The 18,228-nt window shown below is 38.4% G+C and overlaps 1 protein-coding gene across 2 annotated transcripts in view; it reads left to right on the top strand.

The window, feature by feature from the left end:
- Positions 1–18,228, top strand: part of cntnap2a (contactin associated protein 2a) — a 286,799-nt gene that overhangs the window by 242,122 nt on the left and 26,449 nt on the right. For both annotated transcript variants that reach the window (XM_028005083.1, XM_028005081.1), the window contains exons 19-22: positions 4,316–4,534; positions 9,957–10,193; positions 14,535–14,768; positions 14,852–14,985. In XM_028005083.1, the coding sequence (XP_027860884.1) occupies positions 4,316–4,534; positions 9,957–10,193; positions 14,535–14,768; positions 14,852–14,985 (824 nt within the window). The remainder of the gene's footprint in view (positions 1–4,315; positions 4,535–9,956; positions 10,194–14,534; positions 14,769–14,851; positions 14,986–18,228) is intronic.

The following is an 18,228-nucleotide window of genomic DNA, read 5'->3' as shown; positions in this document are numbered from 1 at the left end:
GTTTAATGCATCACACCTCTCTACCTTCCAGGCTTGTTTGAGGATACAGACATCATTAATTCTGTGAACTAAAGGCTGTCAAATGCCATATATTGTAAATGTTTAACGCATAAACTTAGATTTTAAGCAGCAATCAGCAGCTGTCATCATGGAGGTAAATCCCACACATCCATAATTATGGAGGTGGGGGGGTTGTGCATGTATGACATTGAAACAACAGATGTTCTTCACAGTACATGGCACACACACACACTGAGACTGTGCGAGAGAATGGATCCAAGTTACAGGCTTTTCATTCTTGCCATATACCAGCAGGTAGGCTTTGTATATTCAAAGCTTTGTCTGTAATAGGGGGGGCAAGCAAGGAAGCAGGTGCATGTCAAGCTGGAAGAAGTACAGGAAGGGAAGCGTCCTGTTGCCGCGGCAGCAGATGAGTCAAGAAGGAACTATAACTGTCTCAGTCTTGAGCTTGAATTAGTTGAAAGGTAAGGGGCGTTAGTATGCAAGGTTGACTTGCTCAGGGTTCACAGATGCTTTTGTCATCAAAATATGAACAATAGAACACTTAACAATACCAATATTTCAAACCAAACACTCAAACTGCCCAAATCTGCTAACCACGACAATCCCTCTTTGTTCGCCTTTTGGTGAGGTGCAGTAGATCTTCAGGTTTACGTGCGTGCAACACTCCAAATAAGAGCTTTGTTTGACAAATCAAAGAAAATCAAACGAGGACTGTCATTTAAATCGACTCTTTCTAAAAGCAGAGGCACAAAAGATAAGGAGTATAACAGGCACAACGCACAGAGGAGACACCAAAGGAGCCGGAGAGGTGAAGCAGAGTGGGGGAATCAGACAGACAGATGAGGCGCACAGTTAACGCGGTTTGTCACAGTTCTAAAGCAGCACTTGTCACATAATAGTAGCAGAAACTCCACAGAGACTAAGCATAGATTTAGCTTTAGACGGAGACAAGCACATCAATGTCAAGGTTTGTACGCATTGAAATAAAAAAAATTATTAAAGCCGATTGAGAACCATGGACTAATTTTCCTCGTTTGATTATATTAAGGGTGATCGGAAATTATATTCCTGTTAATTTTAGGCACTGTCACTGGTAAACACTGAAAATGTTGACGGGGAGTTTGGTGAACCGACAATGGTTTCTTAGAAACACTTCTGGAAAGGTTGATTACAAAACAGAGCCAGGAATTGTTTTGCAGAATCGAAGCAAGTCTGCTTTGATTCTGCTTAGTCATGGATAAAACAATTCCAGTGCATATAACCTGGGAAAGAAAATATTTAAATAAATCATGAGTCATTTAAAATGCTTTGTAGCGTGCAAGTCACTGTGAGTTATAAGACGTTATCCAGTTGGGAAACTTGTTTTAACGTTTGCATGCAAGCTGGGGCTGTTGGTGGGTGGAGATGGCTTTGTGCAACAATAATTAAGAAGTTGTACAAAAGAACAACTTCTTTGTCTGTGTAAAGGCACCGGTAGTTGGAATGCCAGGTGAACACATGATGAGAACTTCTCTCTATCCCCATTGCCCTTAATCGACTAGAAAAAAAATTTCTGCAATACCTGCTGCAGTAAAATACAGGAGATTATAGGAAGATTAACGAGTCACCTGTTTGTTTCCTGCTCTGTGTTAATTTAAATGGCTCATGTATGAATGCTTGGGTTATCCTTGAATTTATTTAGTAATGCAGGTGGTGTTAAATAAGTCCTGTTGTCTGACCTTAAGAACAGAACAAGAGACGTTCCTAAGGAATTACAACAAAGTGCTATATTGTCTATTTTACTAAGCTTGCCTGCAAATTAATTAACTGCTAAGAATTTCGAGAGGGATTGAAGCGGCATGCAGACGAAGGAAAGAAACGGTCAAGGCGCTGGTAAATGGAGAATTCTGTAAGAGCAAGAAGTACTAAAAAGCAAAGTAAGAGGAAGATGAGTAAACTGAAAGAATATAAAACTCCGGAGAGACTAAATTTGTTGTGAAAAGGATGCAAGGCCAAACACTGGAAGAAATAACTGTATGATAAAAGATATAATTAGATGAGAGCGATATGAAAGGGAGGAAAAGGCCAGGAATATTGATTGGGCAAAACAAAAGAAGAAAGTTCATTTCCCTATTGATTAATACACAAAATTATCCTCTGAAATACACAGGCAAATAGAGCAAAAATGAGCCAGCACAACACGGAGCGATTAATCATCAGTATGGTGCAGTACATCGATGCCAGAAGCAACAATATGGCACCCAGAATGCATAAGTCTCACAGTATTTCCAAAATTTGGAAAGAAGTCAAGACAATTTTAATTCACAGGAGGAAAATTGGCTCTCTAGAAGCAAAAGAAAAATGTGTTTAATTCTTTTGTTGTTGCTTCAAGTTATCAAGTAAAAAGTCTTAACATTTCGCTGAGACAAGCATTCAGAGAATTAGCAAGTCAAATGTTTTAGAGTTTAAAAAAACGTAAAGCTGTTACAGGCTTTCACACCTGACAACATTTTGTCACATTACAACCTCAAACTATAAGGCATTTTTAATTAATTGTGTATTTAATGATTTGTATTTGTAGCATGCATATATATTTAGACCCTTTGAATCTGATACCACTGAAAAATAAAACAAAACACTGCTTTTAAAATTTAGCTATTTAGTAGCTGATAACCTTGGTTCAGAACTGCAACTGAGTGGTTTATAGTAAAACATTTTAATGTGTTAAAACAGGTAGGTCCACCACATGAAATTCCAATATATTTTATTGAAAATTGTCCTTGTAACTAAGGATGCACTGATATTATTATCAACATGGTGGTGTCTATTTGATACCACATGCATCTACTCAAACTCATTGCTGTTCATCAAAATGTGCGTTTCTTATACAAAAACACATAAGGGAATGACATCATCAGTCTGCGTCTACGCCTCGCAGTAAGCGATGGTGAAACAGCATAAAATTGAAGCAAAAAAAATAGAACCAAGAATACCAAAAGATTCAAACAGGGAATCAAAGTCCAGAACTTTTAACACGTGCAATTTCACAAACCACTGAAAAAAGAACTAATGCAACGCTGAGTGCCAAGACTTTGCTAGCAGCATCAGGAATTTGTAGCACCTGTAAACTCTCACGAAGCGGACAATGATGTACGGGAACAATCTGCGTGCAGTGACAAATAACAGTGGCAGTGAATAAATAAAGATTTTACTGCAAATAGCTGATCCTGCCTGCAAAAGACTTTTATGGTTTACACACACACACACGCCCACAAACCCATCAAGGGCGAGTTGAATTTAAGAACTGTATCTGTGATTAACAGGTGTGGCAAAGCTGTTTATTCAAAAACAAAAAATGCAGTGTTAAAAACGAAAAGCAATTTGTTTCATTAAAAGTGCAATTCTTTTATCTTTAAAAAACACAAAGTAGAACGTGACTGAAAAAAAATAACACATTATTAGTAGTTGTAACATGCCAAAATAAGTAAAAGTTCAAACAATACAAATACTCTTTCAAAGCAATGTGGATGGTGTTTGTGAGCTATTTCTATTACACACAATGTGTAGATACTTATAAAGTCAAAGCTAAATAGTCGTTCCTTGGTAACCTTTCCTCTGATGGATGGCAACATCTGGAGTGCACAGGTTGAAAGGTCAATCACTCAAACACAGAGAATCAGAAATATCAATGAATAATTTACATTGAGGTACACCCATCAAGGAAGAACACTGCCCCCTTTTGGTCTGCTGCAAGCAATTAGCAAATTAAATTTTAGTAAATTAATTACTGCCACACAACTGCAATCTTCAGTTACATAACTTATGTATACAAAATAACTTTCTCAAGTCTTACTGAAATAATAAAAAAATGTATAATTGGCATCTTTTTCCTTTTTCTTTAAGCAGTTTTTTTTTGTTGGTGTTTTTTTTTGTTTGTTTGTTTGTTTTGTTTTTTTGCAATTTCCTGTTTATCTTTTCAATCTCTGGCTTTGCCATCTCTCACAGGACCAGTGAAATCTGCAGCACGACGTCTTAATATGCAAATTCAACAGGTCTTGACACCAATTGATGTTCTGTGGGATTGGCCCTGTCCAGATCTGTGTGCAGTCGAGTTGTGCAAAATTGAAATCTATATCTGGCAAATAAATGGACCTGAACCAAATGAGGCATTAGATCACTGACTGGATGTCTATACCAGACGACTGGACCATATCTGAACAGCTAGTTTTGGACTAGAACATTTTGCAGTATTTTGTCATGGCAGTTACCACTTTTACTCTTGAAACTAAGGTTTCTCTTTGTTTTTCTCCAGCCCCCACAGTGGTCTCCTTCTCTTTCGATGTTGGCAACGGACCTGTGGAGCTGACTGTGCACTCATCTACACCCCTCAATGACGACCAGTGGCATCGTGTGATGGCTGAGCGCAACATCAAAGAAGCAGTCCTCCAGGTGGACCAGGTGTACCGGACATCCCGACTAGCGCCCGCACAGGGACACACACGGCTAGAGCTGTTCAGCCAGCTCTACGTCGGTACGACACACACTCACAAAATTAACAATCATGTTTTCATCTAGAGGACTGCCTGCTGTGCACACATCTTATTGCTTTCTGAACACTTATTGTTGCCTTTGTAAAGGACATATAGTCTAGAACTTGAATAACACAAAATAACTTCTGTGTCTTCCATTCTTATTAAAAAAAAAGGTTTATATGTGGACTTATGCTGCCCTCCAATTGAGACAACCACGTTCAGAACGTCTGAATGATTCATAAATTAAAGATGTGCCAGCTTTACTGCTCTTTAAGACGTTCCATTCAGCTTAGCCACAGCCACCACTAATTAAAAGTCTCCAGGACACTCGTAAAAAACACAACGATGTGTTTTGCTTAATCATTTGCACATATGTAGACTCACACTCATCCTTGGAAAGTCATCCATTTCAGTGATCTGAGTTTTAATAAATTCAAAACTGACTCTCTTAGAAAGGTCGTTTCATTAATACTTTAATACCTTAAGTACACATTTCTATTGCTATGGATTAACATTGCAAAGAGGGGCTATCTGTACTATTTGATTATTAGAGGGAGCAACTTCTTCCTTAGTGATGGGGGGAGAAAGTTGGCTTGCTTCTGTTGTTTCTCTGTTCTATGCTTTAAGCCCACTATAAGTACAGAAAATAGAATATCTGTCCTATTTTTACCTTGCGACTTGACTTCTGCTTCATTTTGCCTTTTGTGCTGAGCCTTCAGCGCTCTACACAGCAAACTTCAGGGCTGAGAGAGTTTTAGGGATTTGCGAATAGAAGGAAAAGTGCTGAGGCAAGTTTGAGACTTCCTACTATCTCGTGGAAAGAAAGTTCTGCTCAGAAGAGATTGCTGAAATTTCCAATCAGGCATCCCGATGTGATAGCCTTAACAATCCTGATCCCCGTTTGTAATATAATTCCATCCTCTCATCATTTTTTTCTCTGATTGGAACATCATCTTCTTATCAGGAACCCATTCTGCTCACAGTGACATTTATTGAAATGGAAAGAACTGAGAAAGGCTTTGTCTCTGTGCAACCTGCAGATATACTGGCTTGCAAAAGTAATCATACCCTTGAACTTTTTCTCAAATCTCACAGGCGTAAACTGGACTAAAAAGGCTACATAACTTTAACTCTCTCTTTGCTTTTTCCCTAAAAAGCCTGAAACTTTAATCAAATGTGTATCCAGACCCTTTTATTCTGATAAACCAAAAACTTTTCAGTAGAAACTCCTGTCACCTAATTAAATGGTGTGTAATTTATTCTCTCTATAAGTACAGGTTCTGTGAAATCCTTGGAGGTTTGTTAGAGAACATTAGTGATCACACAGCAACAACGAAGACCAAGAAGCCCGACAGAAAGGTCAGGGGTGAGGTTGTTCAGAAGTTTAAGCAAAAAAAGGTTCTAAAACAATGTCTGAAGAATTGTTTTATTAATCTTCTGAAAATTGAAGAAGTATGACACAATGTACCAAGCTTTATATATAAATGTGTTGAACACAAATTGACATCTCACTTCTTTTTTTTTTTTCTGGAAAAAAATATTAAACTTCCGTTCCACTCCACAGTTATGTGTTACTTGGTGTTTTACTTTGTGTGTCACAAAACATTCTCATATAATATAATGAAGTTGGTGATTATAGTGTAATCCATCTCTTTTCTTTGCACACATGTTCCTAACCCACCAAGGGAAGGACTGTGTATAGCCACAGCCACTAAGGTGACAGGGCCACCTCATATCAGGTCTCTAATCTCTGCTTAATTCTAAATAGAGCAACACCTTGAGAAGTCCCGGAAAGTGACCCAAGCAGTCACAGGAAGGGGCTGGGGTTTGGCCCCTGGACAGAGATCTTTTAGTGTTTGATGAAGAGATGTGTGCAGAGCTGAAAGAGCTCAAAATCAGGACAAGATTTTGTCCTGACTCACTTCATTGTGTCTTGTTATGGAACACGTCATACCACTTCACACTTGTCTTTGCCTTTTATTGATGTGAATGTTAAAAAGAATAATGGGAAGCAGACTGTGAATACAACTGATTTCTGCTGCACTGATCTTAGACTGAAATATATTCTGTACAAATCAGCTTGATTGATCTTTGTGTTTCTCTCATACGCACATCAAAGACAAAGTGACGCTTGATTTTGCTAACCTTGGTCTCATGTTTGTCTGTGTATCACCTCTTTCACTCCTTCTTAATCAATACACTCCTTGTCAAGCGTTTGATTGCTTTACTGTTTACCGCACAGTGGCTCATTTGCTGTAATGGCTTTGAAAGTAAATGTTACACTATCAGCTTGCCGCCATTTACTTCACACTGTTAACTTTTAGCTTCCCATTCCGCTTCATACATGAACATAGCTACAAATCCTGCCGCGTTTTATTAGCTTTATGCCACCATCTGTGTCTTGAGTTCCGTTTTGATTAATTCTCGCACCCATGTGTGTTTTTTGTAAGCTCTCTCATGCTTGGATTGTGCTGTCTGTCTTTTGTTATTTTTTTTTTCTTTTTTGCTTCTGTCTGCATGGACTGGGCTCTTGCTTGTTACCTGCTCACTGCATGTGTGTGACACCCATCACAGGAAAACCAGCTGCACTCACCTGTCAAGACAGTAGGTAACATTTTATCTGTAAAACAAGAGATATTCCTACAGAGATGTGAATGTATTATATTGAGTTATAAAATGCTGGTTGTAAAATTCAAAAATAATATGACATTATAGTTTAAATAATAATTAAATTTAGGTAACTTACATGACAAATCTACCCTAGACTTTTGAAAAACTATTTCTTGTTTCCATTGTTTTTGTTACACTTATATATTTCAGATCATCACACCAATTTTAATATCAGACACAGATTACCGAAATATACCCAATGATCAGTTTTCAAATGATTAATTCATTTAGGGAAACTATCAAAACCAACATTTTCTGAAAAACTATTCAGCCTCTAAAACTGTCAGCTGCTTATGCTATCCTTAGCAGAAACATTAGCTATCACATTATAACTTTTTTTGCATTACTGTAGAGGAATTTTGCCAATTTTGTGGTTCAGCCAAAATCTGTGGATTTTTAAGATGAGATGTTCTGTTTAAGGTCATATCACAACTTCTTAGTCTGATTTAAATCACTTCAAGATTTGTATTGAGCCATTAAGAATTGACTTGATGGTAGGCTTGGATCATTCATTGTCCTGTGACATAGCCCAAGTGTGCGTAAGCTCAAGATGTTGTGGTAGAGAGGTTTAGAATGGGGAATTATTTTGCCTGGTTGGTTTGGATAGTTTTTTTCACATAATAAATGAAACTGTCTTTTGAAAACTGGATTTTGTTTGTTTTTCTTTTAGATTAACTTGTGTTAAGGGTGTTATTTCTTCACGGCCAATAAATACATTGACTGACTTTTGAAGTCAGCCGGTTGCACTGGGTTTTATTTAGGTCAACAGCATTATATACAAATGCACTAATTAATCAAAAACACAAAAACAAAGAAAATCTTTGGGGGTAATGCTTTTACACCGCATTGTAATGCTTGTGGAGCTCAGTGTACCTGGACAGTAATTGGTATTTGCAGCCTGATTTTGTTTTTGAACAAGTTTGGTAAGCTTCCCAAAAATAGTGTTTGGAAACTTTTGGTGTTTAAGGCAGACAAATATTGGCGCAATTATAAAAGTTTTAGGTGATATCAAAAATTTTAGTTTTGCTATCATGTTGAGGACTGGAAAGTTTACTCAATATCTAATTAGTAATTTCAGACATTACAAAGAAGCCTCAAAGCATGTTCACTCTCATATTCTACCATGCTACAAATCCTGGATTAATCTGTCCAAAGCATCTTCGCCCAAAGGGTCTGTTCTATTTCTGTTCATCTATCTGTCCTAAATATTCTTTAAAAAACAAAGCAAGCAGAAGTTCTCTGTATCAGATGCTTTCCTGATGAATTGAATAAATTGAGGTGATTGGTTCTTGTGAGAAATCCTACACAATTTCTTAGCCATGTTACACTTTTTATAGCCTTCGAGACAGTAGCAAAGCTTTAACATGGTTTTAATCTTATAGTAGTTGGCTTTTGTATATATAGATTTTTTTCTTTGCGTTAAAAATTGAAAAACTGTTTTTTTATGTTTCTTTTTTCTTTTCTATTTACAAGCCATTTTTCAAATTGGATCAAGTGTCTTATCTCCACATTTCCAGTTTTACCTAAGTATGTTATTTGTAACTGATACATCGTGTGTATACTTTTGAATTACAGACTGTAGTCACTCTCCATCAAGCTCTATTAGATCGCATTTAGGAGTCATAAAGAAGCGGGACGCACCTGTGCTTCAGGATGTGTTAGCGTGTACGTGCCTGCCTCAGTCTCTGCAGGCATCAGAGCCTGCTGTCCGTTTAATCAGAGACTGATTTAGCCCTGGGTAAACAGGTGGCAGAAACCTCCAGCCAATCAGTGCTACAAAATAGATTAATTAAGAGGTCTACTAAGAGTGTAATTCTTTATGAGACTGGAAGTGGAGAAAGCAGGTGAAAATCCACCTGCATCCTGATTTCTGAATGATGCATTGGCTGGAGAGAACCAGTGCATGTTTTGTGGTAGTCTTTCTATTTCTATGATCCCGCAGTTAAGTAGTTAAGTTTCTTTTCTTTCCTTTATGTGAAAATGCTGATGAGGGAGGAAACAATTTGCACATTCAAGTTTCCTTACATGTCCTTTTCAAGTTGTTATTTCTCCCTAAGCAAGAGGATCCAATTTGGAGACTTGAATCCCTAAAATGTCCCATGGCTCTTGTTAATGATGGTGTTCATGTATGTGTGTGCATACCTGCCTTTCTGTCCTATGTCAGGGTGCTTGCATATTCAAATCGATACCTGTAGGTGCATGTTTATGAGTGTGTTTATTGCTTTAGTCATTTAGCTCCAAATTCATCTATTTAACGCCCTTACCTTGTCCATTTTAATGGGTAGTTAGACTGTAATGGTGCTAGACCAGAATGACAATGGAAGCATTTTATAAAAATGGCTATTGACATCCCAAGGCAACCCATTAATGTTTGTATTGACTCACTGAAATCAGGTACGCTGTGTGTGGCGCGTTTTGAATGTGTTTGTCTGAAGTATGTAGTTTTGCATACGTTCATGCACCAATTAGCATGTGCGTGCTTGCGAGATGTTCATTAAGAAACCGTGTTCATTAGGCTTTTCTAATTAGTGAAAAATCAAATGAGTTGAAGGTTGTTTCAAGAACAGTGTCACAGTTTGAAAGATTAGCATAACATCAGTGGCTTCCTCCAGGCTCTAGTATATCCGCGCTTCTAAAACTGATTAAAACAGAGCCTCTTGCATTCAGAATGACTCCTGTAACCCTGAATCCCATTTGTCAACTATTCCTGCTCTTCATTTCTTTCCCTGATCCCTTTCTGTTGCCTCTCAGGTGCTGCGGGGGGCCAGCGGGGGTTTCTGGGTTGTATCCGAGCCTTACGAATGAATGGCATCACCCTCAACCTGGAAGAGAGAGCCAAAGTCACGCCAGGGGTTATGTCTGGTTGCCAGGGTCACTGTACCAGCTTTGGGATGTACTGCAGGAATGGAGGGAAGTGTGTGGAGAGGTATAACGGGTATTTATGTGACTGCACCACCACTGCCTTCAACGGCCCGTTCTGCACCAAGGGTAAGGACTTTTTTTTTTTTATGTACCAGTTTCAGCCTCAGTGTGTATTCTAGTGTCTTATGTTTCTTTGCAAATGTATTCTCACTGCAGTTTGCCTGGTAAGCAAACTGCAGTGGTCCAGCAGTAGGCCTGTGCTCTCCTTTAGATAATTCAATTCTAGACACTCAAAGAATTTCATCACTCCAAACGTCTGGACAACACCTTCATGGAAACTAGGATGAGAGTGGAACACTTAAAGCAGGAGGGAAAATCACTCAGCTTTAGTAACTAATTGAATATCTGAGTGAAAATGGGAACCAGTTGGTCAGGTCAGGTTCTCAGGCAGAAGGTAGAAATGCTATCAGGGTTCTGGAGATTTCCTGGTCGTCTGAAGTTGGAAGAGCTGACTTATGTATTCCTCAGTGATCTTAGTGTGAGGAGAGATGGGATGGGATCTTAGAGTTATTGGTGGGGGTTGCAGGTAGTTGACTGAAGTACACTTAAGTTAGTAAGTGAAGCAAAATGTACTAGGACTATTTATACAAGGTTCTGTACATCCTCAAACTATTCCATTCAAAACCAACAAGTACATTTCAAGACTTTTATGGTTTCTCATTTGTAGGATTTTTACCTCAAGCTTTTCAAACTTACAATAGTTGTTTTATTTTAAAATAAAACACAAAATCCTTGAGCCTGAGCTTATCCACTTCTACAAAGCCATTTGTGGAAGAATTTTATCATTCACAGTCCCTCTTTAGTCCACAGAGTCAGAGTCAAATAGCACCAGAATTACTGCTATAGTACTTATGCTTTATTGAGCTTCATTGGCCGACACCCTACTGTGATTTTTGCTGCGCTTTGTGATTGTCCTCACTTCCTATTCAGTTTGCAGCCGTCTGTGTTGAAAGTGTTTGGGCTTATGATAAAAGCCATCGATTGGCAGTGATATTGTGCTTACCTACCAATTCTCCCTGACTTCAAGGTGTGCTTGCTGAATACTGAGAATGTGGAAAGGCAGACCTGGGAGATCAAACTGGGGGAAATTAATAAAAATAAAACGAAATAATACATTACTTTTGCAAAAATGTGAGTGTGTTTAGATTTTGGAAGATCACAGACAGAAAATGTCACACAGCAGCTCTGCTTCAACTTTGTTGCATATCGCTAAAACATCGTGTTTGTTTCATAGAGATTCATTAGATAGTCTATTAAAGTTCTACTTCCCAGAACAAGTTTTTGTAAAGTACTCGGGGGAGAAGAGCAGCAATGTTGTCAGAGGCATTCTGCTAGCTCAGAGTCAGAGAGTTGATCTCCGACACGTGAATTAATTTGTTTCCTAAAGTTGAATGGTGTTTTTCCCCTGCGCTCTTGGCAGGGGTGTGACAAGATGACAGAAAAGCAGTGTGCATCTTTTTGTGGGTAGTTGTGCTTGTGTATCTCTCTCTTTTTGTGTGTGCTATGACAAAATGTGCTATGACAAAATGACAGTGCTATGACAAAATGACAGTGTTCAGTGATAGTGCTAACATAAGACATGAAAAGACCTCCTTTGAATTCTGTCATAAGCAATGAAGTATTTCAAGATTTAAAGAATAAAGATTAGCCTACTGTCTGTGTAAGAGGGAGGGGCTTGTGTGGATGTGTGCATGAGTGTGTGTGACTGTGCAGGTTGTGGAGTGGGGGTGGGGGGTGTATGGGTACACATCACAGAAGCAGACGAAAGGGAGAGAGCACACCCTTGTGTCTGTTTGTTTTTTTGCACATCACTTTAACTTCTTCATCATCTGTTCCCTTAGATTTTTCCCATTTCTCCAAAAATTGTTTCAATCTGCTTTCTTTTCATGTTTCTCCCACTTATTATATTCTGTTTTTCTTTAGTCTTGTCTTATTGTTTCTTTGCCCTTTTCCAAAGTTTTCCCATTCTTCCCTCTTTAATGTACCATCACCCTTTCCACCTCTCTAACCCATCCTCCCAGTGAGTGAAAAATGCATGGAGTCAGCCATAATTGCACAGTGCATTTCCATTGTATCCATGTTTACACAGTGCTTAGGGGCCCCTCCGGTGTTATTATTATACACTCCCATTCTTTTTGCTTTTCTGCCCTTGGGAACCATTGGGTGTCTGTGTGCAAAGGTACATACACAAATGAATACCCGAGCGCAAGCATCCCACATCTGTATTACCTCTGCAGTCACACAATCACACAGAACATGCTGTGGCTCTGGTTCGCTTTTCTCATTCATTTTGCCAGAAAATTGTATGTTGCCTCTGAAGCTTTGGGCTTTGAGTGAGTCACATTTTTTTCCCTCCAGCTAGGCAGAGATGGAGGTTGGTTGCCAACAGATTTGGTCAAAATGTTGATTTAAAAGGTGCTTAAAATTTTAAATACTCAGCTTTTTAACTGGCATATGCCAAGTCAACTATTTGTACAGTACACTTCAGCAACGAGGCAGTTCAATGCACTACGTTTTGTCAAATGCATTTGACACAATCATCAAGCAGATATACATTAATTGTGTTGATCAGTATTCCACTTACTCTTTAAAGTTGCCTTTGATTAGTAGTATTTTTGTGGTTTTCTGGAAGTTTGTTCCAGATTAGGTTAGGTTAAGAGAATGTACCAGGATAAGAAACCACATGAGCATCTGAAATGTTGAATTCTTGTTACAGACCTCCAATCTGAGAGGGGAAGGAAATGTGAAAACTCTGCAAGGCACTAAATATTGTGTGAATTTTGTAGATAAAATTTGGAACAGCTTTAGTAAACTTTCTTAAAGGTTTGCATAGTATTGAGGAAGATGATCATTTAATGCTAGCTTTGGACAAAAAGTTTTGGCTCTTTCCTCTTTTCTCTCCCGAGTCCTTGGCGAGTGGCGGCGTCCTGCTAAAACGAAACTAACACAGCGTGTTGACGTCACAGATCACAGAGTTTAATTCATCAACAAAGCTGCAGAGATACAGAGATATGCATTAACTCATAAAAATAAAATAAAGACACACCAGGGGAAGACAAACGAACACAGAACACATAGACAGACAACGGCGCCCACGTGGAGAGGGAAAAAAGATGGAAAAACTCTCTCCCTCTTTTTCTTTACACTCCGTTTTAAACAAAAGGGGTGTTTCCGTATTTTAATCTATGCAACGAAGGCGTTCCGTTGTTCAACCAATCAGAGACCTGTTTTCGGCCAGAAGGGGAAAAACACTTAATCTCAGTAAGAGGGCGAACCACTTCGTGCTCATCTCTGTCTGGCACGAGGAGAGGCGCCAAGAAGTCTCTTGCCCCCTATCGGAATGTAAATTTATTACTCTGTCTTCAGCGGGGGAGGAAAAAGCCCTGCTTGTTTACATGTCTGCTATTGTCAGCTCCTCCATGCTCAACAGAAAACTGTTCCAATAAAAGTGTTAGCTATACCTTTACACATGTTGTAAGTATTTTAGCACTTAAATAATCATTTTCCTTTACAATAGAAAGTAATATAAGACTACTTAGAAACACTGTTTGTCATAGCAATTTGCTAAATGGGCCTCTTTCAGCTTTGAAATGTATCTAAATGTAGAAAAGGTTTCCCCTGTAAGAATATTCCAGCCAGGAAAGTCTCCCATTTTCTAATAATAAGGCTTCTATTAAATTTAAGTAGTGTAGCATGAAGAATTTATCAGTCTGAGTCTGGTGGGAGACAGGGGTGCAGTGAAGCTTTATAAAATGTATATAAATGTGTTCAGTTGCAATTTTGTGTTCAGGAGGGATAAGACAAACATGTCATAGTGTATTCTACACAGAAAAAAAAGAAAAACAAACACTTTTCTTTTTGTATTTCCCACAGGCCTTCTTTTTAGGTTGATGGTGTTTGTCTCTGTTTTTAGCAGATCCAGACTGAATGCACACATACACTCCAAACAAAGAGCATAACTGATATAGGTTACAGAAAATAAGGTTGCTTCTTCTGAACGTTTGATTATGAGAATCAATAAGCCCCCTGGGATGTTTAAAGCATGCCATTAGGTTCATTAATGTACTGGTAAATGGCGTATTGTTTGGTTTCTGGTGCTGGAGAGCAGCAATTTAACACCCACTTTACTACACCTGCTGAACACAACCATATTCATGTGTGTGTTTATTCCCCTCTGGCTAAATATTATGTTTACCAGCTCGTGTCTTTGCATGTATGAGTCAGTGAGTGGCTCCCTGTGGCTTGGTTATGATCCAAGGTGTTTTTCTTACTTTCTTAATTTTTTTTTCTTTTTTCTCTCGCTAGCTTTTCTGGCACACATGCAGATGCACCCATGTGTACTTCCTCTGTGCGTGCCTTTCTCAATTGAGCATATAATTTTTTTTTTTTTTCCTTCTTCTCACCCAGATGTTGGTGGCTTCTTTGAAGCAGGAACACTGGTCAAATACAACTTCATGCCTGAACCAGTTCCAGGGGCCAGTAAAGACACAAAAGCCTTGACACAACAGCTGATGCCAAATGACGTGAATTTAACAAAGGAAGAAGTGACCCTCAGTTTTAGCACATCCAGTTCTCCAGCAATTCTCATGTATGTGAGCTCCAAGACGCAGGACTACCTGGCTGTGGTGTTGAGAAACAATGGTAAGGCTGACATGCACACATGCAGTTTGCCTGTTCTTACTTGAAACAGCAAAACTTCAGCCGTGGCTGCGGGTCTCTTCAAGGTTCACTGCAGGTCCGGTATAACCTCGGCGGTCTGAGGGAGCCGTTTGCAATAGATGTGGACCAGCGCAACCTGGCCAATGGACAACCACACAACATTAACATGTCCCGTCAGAACAGAAGCATCTCCATCCAGGTACAGTCCCGGCACACACATAAATCTAAACCCCTCTCCTGCTCTTGCAGCTTTGAATCAATACTCAGAGCAAGGGGGGGGGATCTTTAGCTTGAAATCCATACAATCGAGTGGTGCGCAGACTGTCACTGAGCCACTGCATGTAGATATAAAAATAAACAAAATATTTCTGTGCAATCTCACAACCCAAGCAATACTTTAATGGATTGTTTGCATTGCACCAGAGTGTCCCCTTCTCCTCCCAGCTTGTCTGTTTCCACTTTTAATCTACTTTCAGAAGCAACATAAGCACAGTAACAGAGAAAGTATTGATCTGTGTGTGTTCAATGAGGGCACATTGCTGTGTGGGTTTTAACTGCAGCCATTACTTGCATACACAAAGTATGCAAGACTGCACATTGATGTGAGGCGCATTAGGAGACGCTGAATACATCTGGAATATGTCTGTTGTAATGCATTAGAGAAGTATTTTTACCCTCTTTTACTTTTCCCACATTTTGTCACATCACAGTGTTTTCATTGGGATTTTATATGACAGATTACAATAGAGTAATGCATAATTGGGGAGTGGAAGGAATGTGATTTATAACTTTAATGTTTTTATTTAAAAATAAATGTTGAGAAACAACACTTGTGCCGCTAAATAAGTTTCAGTGAAACCAAATGGCTTCAGAGGTTACTTAGCTAGTAAGTAGTCCATCTGTGAGCAACAAAGTCTCAGTAAACATCCAGATGCTCTGCGAAGACCTCAGACGTTTAATAGAGAACATTACTGAATAAACGGCATTATGAAAACCCAGCAGCACAGCAAACAGGTCAGGGATGAAAGCTGTGGAAAAGTCAAATGTAGAGTTAATTTCCAAAATAACATTCAAATATATCTCACTGAGCGCTGCCTAATACATCATATGAAATATGAGAATGTGATACAACTGCAAACTAACTAAAACATTGCAATGGACTGACAACCTGGGCAGGTGGAGCTTCTGTCAGAAAAGCAGCCAAGAGGTCACTGCTCATTCTGGAGGAGCTGCAGAGACACAACCAGCAGTTAAGCACTATATAAAAAATTGATTGGTTGATTGATAGATGTCCACATTTATAAAAAGATGTTTGATCATTTCTGCCGGCAGTCATTCCCCGATGACCGCTTGAGATAGGCACCAGCACCCCTCGCAATCCTGCAAGGATAATGATGGATTCATATTTTTTTTCTCATTGCCTGTCATTAAATTAAGCTAATCTGTTTGATAGAGACTGACTTTCTATCAAGCAGAAAGTAAACATAACATTGTATTTCAAACATCATGTTACATTTGGGCATTTATATCAAGGAAAACTTTACTTTTCTGAAAAGGAATTGGAAGAACCACAGGCAACCTTTTATCAACGGACAACATGGTGGTGGCAGCTTTGTTTCTCATTTAGCAGGGGCAGAGAAGCTGGTCAAAGTTTATGACAAGATGAATTGTCATCAACTACAGGTCAGTCCTTTTAGACATTGCCGAAGACTTGAGACTGGGGTGGAGGGTCAAAACAGTAATCCCAAAATACAGTAAAATTTTCAAAGGGGTGGTTTAGATTAAAGTACCTTTATGTATTAAAAAGACCCAGTCTATGAAAAGACTTGAAAACTAATGTTAACAGGTCGCAGGAATGGTATTTCCTGAAAATGTTATGCTGTTGGAGCTAATTTGCAAAGAGAAAAATGAAACAAATTCAGGTATGGCCTTGTAAAGAAATGCCTCAAAAGACTTGTAGCTTTAATTGCACCGAAAGATGGTTTCAAAAGGTGTTGACACAGGCTGGTCTGAATGCATATGAGTGCTACACTTCACCAAATGTCACTTTCCTTACCCTTCAAAGGATTGTGCTATTTTGTGTTGCTTTGTTTAGTATATGAAAATTCTAAGAATAAGCTTTGTGGTTTGTAGCATGAAAAATATGTTTGGGAAGCTTGAATGCTTCTCAAATTTAGCTGTGTGATGTTTGGTTGTGTACAGTTTCAATGCTTGATGCAGATTGAGCAAGACAATTTAACAACTTTTTTATAGTGTAACTGTTGCTTGTTTTTTCTTCAGTTTAAAAGGATGACTACCCATTAATAATAATTTTGACCTGCAGTAGTTTAATTTAATCATTTAATGTTTCTATTGAATTGTATTGCATTTTAATCATTTCTCAAGAGTCTATCTCTTGGAAAACCAAGAAGCAGACAAACATGACAACCTAAACTGTATCTTTCACCTCTTTTTAGAATTTGGATAATTTGGGCTGCTATGTGTGCAACTCTTATGTATCACTAGTTAAATATTAACAAACAGTTTGTATGATATATTTCACACAAATATTGAATTCTCAGTATAAAATCCTGGATATGCAAAGATTAGTTAGGTCGCATTCTAATATTCAAGAAACTACGCACCCCCTAGTGATCTAAAGGAGACATTACATTGTTTAATGAATCTGACTCCCTTGTGCCTGCAAAAAATTGCTGAAAGAATCTCACATTGGTGTCACATGTCTGTTTTGTGTTTTTTGTTATACAAAAATATATAATGTTGCAAAGGTCCAAATCATGGATTGTTGCTCTGACATTCATTTATTCACTTAACCACCTCTGACTAAAAATGTCCGGCCTAAATTTTTAGTCATCCCAAAAGTTTTCCTTTTTTTTGTATAAATCATTGTTTTGGAAACTATCCATTTTACAAGTTTCAAAATAACACGTACAGACCTATAGCAATGTTAGATGTTTAATTTTGTCCAACGTCTGTGGCGATAACCAGTGTTCATTAATTAAAGCTTAATAATAACCTAAAATGTTTTTACACAAACAAAAACCCTTGTCCTCAAGCATGCCAGATGTAAGAAGAGCAAGCTTTCAGAGCATACGCCATTACTCCTTTTTAGTTTTTTATGTATATCAGTGAGTGACTGCATTACATCACCACACAAAGGTCTAGCAAGGATACACTTTGTTTTTTGTTAAAGCCTTTATTGCACTGTTTCCTATCCTTTTACGTGTGCTGTTGTAATGGAAAACATATCTTAAAGTGGGACTAAATGTGAAGAAATTTTAAAAAAAATTGTGGGACATCAAGTTCTGTCACACCTTTGCGGTACATATGTCTCTTTTGATGTGCTGCTTTTCTGAATAATGCATGTGTACTGGGATCAAAGGTGAGGAAGTCAGTGCTCTGTTGTGTCAGAAGTGTGTTATTTTTGGTGATATCATCATCT

The sequence above is a fragment of the Xiphophorus couchianus genome, chromosome 21, assembly GCF_001444195.1.
Source record: "Xiphophorus couchianus chromosome 21, X_couchianus-1.0, whole genome shotgun sequence".
Taxonomy (NCBI): Eukaryota; Metazoa; Chordata; class Actinopteri; order Cyprinodontiformes; family Poeciliidae; genus Xiphophorus; species Xiphophorus couchianus.
The sequence above is the reverse complement of the archived record's forward strand: the minus strand, read 5'-3'. Positions and strand labels throughout refer to the sequence as shown.